The sequence below is a fragment of the Rana temporaria genome, chromosome 5 (genome assembly GCF_905171775.1).
Source record: "Rana temporaria chromosome 5, aRanTem1.1, whole genome shotgun sequence".
In the NCBI taxonomy this organism is placed as follows: domain Eukaryota; kingdom Metazoa; phylum Chordata; class Amphibia; order Anura; family Ranidae; genus Rana; species Rana temporaria.
In genome coordinates, this window is record NC_053493.1 from 86,481,032 (window position 1) to 86,491,031 (window position 10,000).

The 10,000-nt window shown below is 40.1% G+C and overlaps 1 protein-coding gene across 2 annotated transcripts in view; it reads left to right on the forward strand.

Annotated features, from left to right (window-relative positions):
* Positions 1 to 3,153: 3,153 nt before the first annotated feature.
* Positions 3,154 to 10,000, forward strand: part of SP8 (Sp8 transcription factor) — an 8,247-nt gene continuing 1,400 nt past the window's right edge. Inside the window, exons 1-2 of one of the 2 annotated variants that reach the window (XM_040352805.1) lie at positions 3,154 to 3,729; positions 6,546 to 10,000. The exon at positions 6,546 to 10,000 is cut by the window's right edge and continues 1,400 nt beyond it. In XM_040352805.1, the coding sequence (XP_040208739.1) occupies positions 3,709 to 3,729; positions 6,546 to 8,033 (1,509 nt within the window). In that variant the 5' untranslated portion in view covers positions 3,154 to 3,708 and the 3' untranslated portion in view covers positions 8,034 to 10,000. Of the gene's footprint in view, positions 4,054 to 6,545 lie in introns of both variants that reach the window. The other variant, XM_040352806.1, reaches the window with a different exon arrangement.

Sequence of the window (10,000 nt, forward strand, 5' to 3'; positions counted from 1 at the left end):
GTCACGTGACGCCTCTGACATTACAAGGCAGTGACTCCTGTGAAGGTTGTTTGCAGGATGTAAATGAACTCCCAAAAGCTGTTGTCCAAATCGAAGAAACAGAGAAATTAATCTGGAAGACGATCCATCATCGCCTGTAATAAAGGAAGCGACGTGGATGAGACAGATGATATGATTAAGGAGCTGTGGTCGTTTTAATTAACTTTTTGCTGTCCTGTAATGATCAAACTGGTCAACAGACCCGGTCAATAAGCATGTTAATATCAAACAAATAAAACCGACGATGATTAAAAACCTCCTGGTTTATTAAATTTGAAATTCAAATGAAATTTATGCTGGGGATGCTGTCGGAATGTTAATATGGGACATGGTGGTCGGGGATTGGACGGGTTGGAATGCAACAGCCTCCCTGATCCGGGTCTATGGGGGGCTTTTCATGTATAACTTCACTATAAAATAAATAAACGTGTACACATAAAAAAAGTAGGAATTAAAAAAAAAAAAAAAAACACAAACACGTGTAAAATCGCAGTACAAAATGTATTGGTGGAACACTTCATTTATATATGTGTATGTCTGATATGTCTTACTTACAGATACAGAAAGTATTACAATATAAATGCTATTCTTTTAGGCACTTTTAATTTGTATATTTTTATTCGATTGACATTTATAATAAAAAGATGACATTCGCAAAAATAACATTTTATAGTATACACAAGAAACTATGTAACTTTTCAATAAATTGGTATTAAACGCCTAAAGATAAAAACAAATCACAAAGAAACTGGAAGAACAACAACAAATTGAAATTGCATACAACAAATAATAAATCTAAATCCAATAATAAGAAACATATCAGAGAATAATACAGGACATGGGAGGACATGGGAGGTGCAGGGTGGGCTGTGGATGGGCACATGCTAATGGATGGGCATTAACCTTTTCACTGCCGGGGGTCCTCCTCTCGTGGCCCGGGGCAGTGGAGGGGTTAACTTTCCAATTTAAACAAGTGTGCATTAGATCCTGGAAATGAATATCATTATGGGAGCAGAGCAAAGCAATGAAGTTAATTCTTTTTTATTTGTTAAACGGAGTCCCCTCCTCCACCACCCCTTCCTCCTTCTGGGCCGGCCTGGCACGCCTTCTCAACAGGCTAAAATCATTCACAGGAGCCGGGAGAGATAAACACGACATTTATGTTAACCGTCAACCTTCAGAGAAAGAAAGCAGTTCATTAATTTACTTCCCGCTTCCCTTCCCAGGATCATGGTGGAGGGATCAGCCCGTAATCAATAGATAGGATGATGTCCAGCTACAGATCGGCCCCCGGCTGGGAGAGGAGGAAACATGACATGCACAGTGCCTGGAGAGACACACAGACACAGAGAGACACCCATACACAGCACGACATGATACACATCTAGAGGTATGAGAGAGAAAAGAAAGATGCCAGCAGATCACAGATCTAGGGGTAGAAATATACATAGATAGAATGGTGGTATAGATTTGACACAAACTGCCAATAAAGCTTATTTGAATTAGAAAGAAAGAAAGAAAGAAAGAAAGAAAGAAAGAAAGAAAGAAAGATAGAAAGAAAGAAAGAAAGAAAGAAAGAAAGAAAGAAAGAAAGAAAGAAAGAAGAGTCAAGAAAGAAAGAAAGAAAGAAAGAAAGAAAGAAAGAAAGAAAGAAAGTAAGAAAGTTATGTGAAGCAATCAAAAGATAGTCATATGAAAAAGAGTAGATAGATAGATAGATAGATAGATAGATAGATAGATAGATAGATAGATAGATAGATAGATAGAAGAAAGAAAGAAAGAAAGAAAGAAAGAAAGAAAGAAAGAAAGAAAGAAAGAAAGAAAATAAGAAGATAAAAAGGATGTAAGATTGATGCCAGATCAGAGATCTAGGGGTAGAAATATACATAGATAGAATGATAGTATAGATATGATACAAACTGCCAATAAAGCTTATTTGAATTTGATAGATAGAAAGAAAGAAAGAAAGAAAGAAAGAAAGAAAGAAAGAAAGAAAGAAAGAAAGAAAGAAAGAAAGAAAGAAAGAAAGTTATGAGAAGCAATAAAAAGATAGTCATATGAAAAAGAGATGATAGATAGATAGATAGATAGATAGATAGATAGATAGATAGATAGATAGATAGATAGATAGATAGATAGATAGATAGATAGATAGATAGATTAGATAATCATAAGATGAAGAAAGAAAGAAAGAAAGAAAAAATGAAAGAAAGAAAGTTATGTGAAGCAATCAAAAGATAGTCATATGAAAAAGAGATGATAGATAGATAAATAAATAGATGGTCGAAAGAAAAAAAGAAAGAAAGAAAGAAAATAAGAAGATAAAAAGGATTTAAGATTGATTGATAGATATATCAATAGATAGATTGATAGATAGATCGATAGATCTGGAGGTAGATTTTATAGGTAGATTCATAGATAAATAAGAAATCTAATGACAGATAATGACAAAGACAGATAAATTGAAGATCTATAGATAGATCAGAGATCCTGAGATAGATATGTAGATAGAAAGATAAACAGATCAAAGATCTACAGATAGATAGATACATAAATAAATCTACAGGTAGACAAAGATATAGATCAGAGATCTATAGACAGATGAATATATAGAGGAAAGAAAGAAAGAAAGAAAGAAAGAAAGAAAGAAAGAAAGAAAGAAAGAAAGAAAGAAAGAAAGAAAGAAAGTTTTGAGAGGTATTAACAATCAGAAAAGAGATAACAGATACAAGATTGATTGGTTGATTAATTGATAAGTAGATATATAGACAGTTTAAGAGATGGAAAATATGATGAATATATATTTAGATGTGTAGACAGACAGGTATAATGTTATTTGCATTTTTGACGGATAATAATGATAGATGGAAGGGGGGAAAAAAAAGAAAGAAAGAATAAAAAAATATATATAATAATTTGGCAGAAATAGATATAAATCGATTGTATATAATAGATAGATAGATAGATAGATAGATAGATAGATAGATAGATAGATAGATAGATAGATAGATAGATAGATAGATCAATAGACAGATATTGGAGTTCTGCAATTGTTCAGTTGCCTGGCGGACTACAAGTCTCAGCAGCCCGTTGCATGCTGGGAAAGGTAGTCCCTCTGCACCTGAGGCCTATGTGAACTAGCTTTAACCCCTCCTGTGCCGGCGTGTGACAGGGCTGTGACAATGACAGGCGGCTCATCCCCATACAGCAGGCACTCTGGATTAGAGGAAGTGTTTGGCTGGCTGGTGTCACCTCTGCAGGCAGTCAGTCGGCTGGGATTGGGTAGATGGCTGACTCCAGCTCAGATGTGGAGAAGAGCAGCAGATGATGAGAGTCAGTGAGCGTCTACCATAGAAGAAGAGCCAGCCACCGGGGAAATGTCATTGTATGAGCCGCACTCCCTCCTGTTCTCAGAGCCCCCCCTGCCGGGCACAGGGAGGGGTGCAGGGGCCGTACTCGCAGTCTAGATGACCTCACGCAAGCAGAGGGTCTGAGCGACCCAGCGGCGACTCTGATTGGCTGACTGGGGCTCAGCGGCACTTCAAAGCCAGAGAGGAGCTACAATTGTGCTGGAATGGGCGGACCTGATCATTGTATTGCACACCTCTAAAAAAACACTGCTCTGATTTATACATATAAAAAAGATCCTCTGAGGAGGGCACTTTTGTGATGGCAACTTCTCTACTAGGGGTGAGTCTGAGGATTTTCTTGCTGCTCTAATTAGTTCTTTTATTCTGCATCTTTTTTTTTTTTACTGCCTAGTGGAGGGGTTAAAACAGTCCTGAGTCCAGACAGGGGCTATCAGTCTCCCATTGAGTCGTATAGTACGAGGGAGTGGAGAGAGAAAAGAGGAAGGAACTTGAAGGGGGCCGAGTCACTTGGACTCAGGAGAAGGTAGTGAGGGCACTTTGTAGACACAGCCTTCTCCTGCCCAGAGGTGCAGCTTACATGACTGCAGACACTTCCTAACCGGCTGCTGCCTTTGTCATAAATCTCAGCCCTCTCCTGTGCCAGGTACGTCCAATCCATTTCTTCTTCTTCTCTATATGCATCTCATTCTACATGTCCTTCATTTCATACCGAGCCAGGACCCGATCACTTTTATTGCTGTTTTATTATATTATTATTTTATTTTTATTTCGTGTAGGGAAAAAAAAGTTTACCTTGAATCAATCAGAATAGAAATCAATTTTTTTTTTTTTGTATTTTATATTATTGTATTACATTGACACATATATTTCACTTTAGGTATACTTTATGGCAGACACCTGTTGTATTAAATTAGCTTTGTCTTCTATCACAGATTATTCCCATTCAGACTACATCTGACTTACCGCTCCCTATAATCGAATTTGTTATTCTTTACTCGATTAGGTTGGATCTGTTTAATTCACAGATTCTCATCCTTTTTTGGAGGTCTATTTATTTGAATTTCATTTAATGTAGTATGCAAAAGATTTATATTCCTTTTATTACATTAGGTTTTTAAAATTCACAAATTCCCACCCTAAAAAAAGTTCCTAAGATTCGATTTAATTTGCAACAGTTTCCCTTTGACTTACCGTCCTTTAAAAACAACTATATTCTGTTCAGAACACTGTATTACATTGGGTTGGGATCTGCTATCATTTAAAGCTCACTACACATGTTACAATCGGATTGTACAATCGCCTTTAGATCCACAAACAGCAAGGTAGTGCGAGGACCTGCCTAATGGGATACAACATCGATTGGATAGATTAGATAGGTCCTCTTGTTATATTAGTATTTGTAAACTGTACAGGGATTGTATGGTCAGATTGTAACATGTAGGGTGACCCCCCATGATAATAACAATAATTGAATCTGCAAAGATTCTCACCCTGATACATTTTCTATACATCTTTGCGATCTGATTTGCTGAGGATTTGGGATAGTTTTCCTAGGATTTACCTTTCCCTAAAATAGGATGTGTTATTCCAAAAAATTGTTACACCTAACACTTTATTACTTTACATTGGGATCTGATATAATATAATCCAGCACTTTATAATATTAAATTGTAATCTGCTACAATCTAATCTAAAACTTTATTACTTTACATTGGGATCTGCTAAAATCTAATCCAACACTTTATTACTTTACATTGGGATCTGATATAATCTAATCTAACACTTTATAATATTACATTGTAATCTGCTAAAATCTAATCCAACACTTTATTACATTCTTCTGTAATCGAACACTTTATTACAATTACATTACGTATTACATTAAATCTGCCATAATCTAATCTAACACTTTATAAATTATTACATTAAATTGGAATCTGCTAAAATCTAATCTAACACGTTATTACATTGGGATCTGCTAAAATCTATACTTTATTACATTGGGATCTGCTATAATCTAACACTTTATTACATTGGGATCTGCTATAATCTAACACTTTATTACATTGGAATCTGCTATAATCTAACACTTTATTACATTGGGATCTGCTATATTCTATCACTTTATTACATTGGGATCTGCTAAAATCTATACTTTATTACATTGGGATCTTCTATAATCTATCACTTTATTACATTAGGATCTGCTATATTCTATCACTTTATTACATTAGGATCTGCTATATTCTATCACTTTATTACATTAGGATCTGCTATAATCGATCACTTTATTACATTGGGATCTGCTATAATCTATCACTTTATTACATTAGGATCTGCTATAATCTATCACTTTATTACATTAGGATCTGCTATATTCTATCACTTTATTACATTGGGATCTGCTATAATCTATCACTTTATTACATTGGGATCTGCTATAATCTATCACTTTATTACATTAGGATCTGCTATATTCTATCACTTTATTACATTGGGATCTGCCATATTCTATCACTTTATTACATTGGGATCTGCTATAGTTTAACAAGGATTAATTTAAACTGAGGTTAACACTGTATTACATTGGGATCTGCTATAATCTAACAATAATCTAATCTGCACAGATTTCCATCATGATCCATTCTCTATACATCTGATATATTTGCATGGCACTGCACCAGTGTTCTTATGACTTACCGTTCTCTAGAATAGGATGTGTTATTTTTTCCTGGATTAGGTTGGATCTGTTTAAATCACAGATTCTCATTCTATTTTTTTTTTTTGAGGTTAGTAGATTGATTAGATTTGTAACTCATTTAAACCTATATCGTTTCTGTATGATACCGCCCTTATAAGTAAATCGTTGCAGTTTAAGTTTTGATAGTTCCGATAGTATTGTAGGGGATAGATGTCTGCTCAGATCTGATGGTAATCGGTGGCTCTCCTGCGGCTGTGGAACTACAAGTGACAGCAGGGGGCTTGTTGCGCCTTGTAGTTCCTCTATAGGAAGCCACAGGTTGCCTGAGGCTGGCATACAGGGATAAAACAGTAGGGCGTAGAGTGTGAAGTTTTCTGTCCTGGCTTGCCTGTGAATCACTGACTGATCTCTTCTTTCCTTCTCCTTGTCTCCAGGAAGAGCCCAGATTGGGATCCACTCCTCTGGCCATGCTAGCCGCCACCTGTAACAAGATCGGCAGCGCCAGCCAGTCCCCGTCTTCTCTATCGGACAGCTCTGGCTCTTTTGGGAAAGGATTCCACCCCTGGAAGCGCTCCTCCTCGGGTAGCTGCACCCTTGGTTCCGGCTCTCTCTCTGGATTCGGAGGTTCGTCCCGCGGTGGCTCCTCTTCCTCCAGCGCTGCAGCTGCTGCAGCGGCTGCGGCTGCCGCGGCCGCTGCTGCGTTGGTGTCGGACTTCAGCTGCGGAGGTTCCCCGGGCTCCAGCGCTTTCTCTTTGACGTCCTCCGGAGGCGGCGGAAATGGAGGAGGGGGAAACTGCCCGGTCTCGGCTGCCTCACCTTTTGCCAATGAATATTCGGTGTTCCCGGTGAGCGGGGGATCGCAGGAGGCGGCAGCTGCAGCGGCAGCAGCGGCGGCTGCAGCGTCACACCACCAGCCGGTCTTCCTATCCAAGGTGCACGCCTCTGTGGACAGCCTGCAGAGCATCTACCCCCGGGTGGGGATGGCGCACCCCTACGAGTCCTGGTTCAAACCATCGCATACCGGAGATGTGGGCTCAGCGGCAGCCGCAGGGGGCGCCTCCAGCTGGTGGGAAGTTGGAGCCGGATGGATAGACGTTCAAAGCCCCGGGGCAGGAGCTGCCCTCCATCCTAGCACCCTGCAGGGCTCATTGCACTCCCCTCTGGGTGGCTACGGCTCAGACTATACGGCTGCCGGCTTTGGACATTTCACTGGAGGAAGCGGGGGAGGCCATGGTTCCGGCGGGGGTGCAGGAGGATCCCAAGGGGGGCATCTACTGAGCCCAGCCGGGCAGCACTTGATGGACGGATTTAAGCCAGTTATTGGCCCCGGCTCCTACCCAGACCCCTCTTCTTCCCCCTTATCCGCCGCTGGCTCCATGCTGGCACCCACAGGGCCACTAGGAGGGTCCCCTCGCTCCTCTGCCAGGCGTTACTCCGGTAGAGCCACCTGTGACTGCCCTAACTGCCAAGAGGCGGAGAGACTTGGACCCGCGGGGGCCAGCCTGCGGAGGAAAGGTCTGCACAGCTGCCACATCCCAGGCTGCGGCAAAGTATACGGCAAGACCTCTCACCTCAAGGCCCACCTGCGCTGGCACACCGGGGAAAGGCCCTTCGTCTGCAACTGGCTCTTCTGCGGCAAAAGGTTCACCCGCTCCGACGAGCTGCAGCGGCACCTGCGCACCCACACGGGAGAGAAGCGCTTCGCCTGCCCCGTCTGCAACAAGCGTTTCATGCGGAGCGACCACCTGAGCAAGCACGTCAAGACTCACAGCGCGGGGGCGGGCGGAGGCCCCGGCAATGGGGGTCCAGGCAGCGGGGGCAAGAAGGGCAGCGACACCGACAGCGAGCACAGCCCATCAGCCAGCCCGACCTGCCATTCCCCAGAGCTTCTGCACTCCACGGACAGAAATGGATTGGAGTAAGACCCTATGGGCTCCCATTTTTTCCCCCTGTAGCCCTTTACCCCCCTGGTCACTGTGCATCCCCCTCCTTCCCCCCCAACCCACTCTGTTCTGTAACTTAGGACATGGACAAGCATTGTTCTCTGGACACTCTGAGGCTTCAGTCACAGCTTGACCTCTTTCTGCTTCTGATGACACCATTTACCATAACAAAAGTGGCTTTTTCAAGGAATTAGTTAAAAAAAGGGGGGAAATGTGGGAGCCAGTTCCTCCCTCCCTGCTGGCTGGAAGGAGATGAGAATGGACAGATTATCTGGAGCTGAACTCCTGGGCCACAAGAGAAGAGGGTGCCCGAATGGAGCCAGGAAACTGCAACCTTTTGTCTCCATCCTCTTTGCTATGCTAGACTTACTTGATCCATATTTTAGACTCCATTGAGCTCCAGCCTTTTTAATGCAGTCTTAAAATATGCCACTGAGCGCCCATGTTTGATTGTAGTCTTACTATAGGTCACCAGACATTATTGCAATGGATAGCAACCTTCACAAAGGCCTAAAAGTCCAGTAATGCACTGTGTAAACTGGAGCAACACTCAACTGGCAGCTGCTGTCAAAGTTTAGTAGGTTGATTAGTGTGCTGGGATGTTTCAGCTAACAGGTAACCATGTGATGTGTTCATTGGGACTCAATATTGGTATGTTTGTTTTCTACTTTAAAAAATAAAAATAAATTGTACTTATTTGGAATGCATCCTTCCCAGTCATTTCAAACTTGTACATTTTCAAAAATCACTGGATGATCAGTTTTTAGGACCAAATGGAATTTTTAGGTGTGAATAATATTTACTAAGGGAGTTTAAAACTGCAAGACCCCACTTTGCTTTAAAAATAAAAATAAAAAAGTGGTCTGGTGTTAAACTCTGTTTAGTAAATAAAACGTTAGATATTTCCTGTAAACCCCAAATTCTGCAATTTCCTCCAGATTACACCTATATTTTCTGCATAAGTGAACCCCTAAAATGTTACAATATTTTTCAGATAGCATCAAGTTTCCCTATGTACTTGATATCCCCAAAAATCTAAAAATTCCTCTATGTACCATCTAGATTTTCTGCATAGGTAAAACCCCTAAATTCTGCAAGATCCTCTAGACAAGTAATTCTCCTGCCTAGGGGGAACCCCAAGTTCCAGAATTCCAAAATATCATCTAGATAAAATCCAATTGTCTGCATAAGCAAAACTTTACATTTTAGAATTCACCCTCTGGATAGGTGAAACCCAAAATCTATACTAACTCTGTATCTAATTTTCCCACATAGGTAACATTCTAAAATGTTATAACATCATTTGGATGACATCTAATTTTATAGGTGAACCCCTAAAATGTTATAATCTCTGGATAAAATCTAATTTCCCTACACATGTAACATTCTAAAATTTTATAACATCATTTGGATAACATCTAATTTTCCTGTATAGGTGAACCCCTAAAATGTTATCATCTCTGGATAAAATTTAATTTCCCTACATAGGTAACATTCCAAAATGTGATAACATCATCTGGATAACATCTATTTTTCCTGTATAGGTGAACCCCTAAAATGTTATCATCTCTGGATAAAATCTAATTTTCCTACATAGGTAACATTCCAAAATTCGATAACATCATCTGGATAACATCTATTCTTCCTGTATAGGTGAACCCCTAAAATGTTATCATCCCTGGATAAAATCTAATTTCCCTACATATACATTCCAAAATTTGATAACATCATCTGGATAACATTTATTTTTCCTGTATAGGTGAACACATAAAATGTTATAATCCCTGGATAAAATCTAATTTCCCTACATAGGTAACATTCCAAAATTTGATAACATCATCTGGATAACATCTATTTTTCCTGTATAGGTGAACCCCTAAAATGTTATAATCTCTGGATAAAATCTAATTTCCCTACATAGGTAACATTCCAAAATGTGATAACAT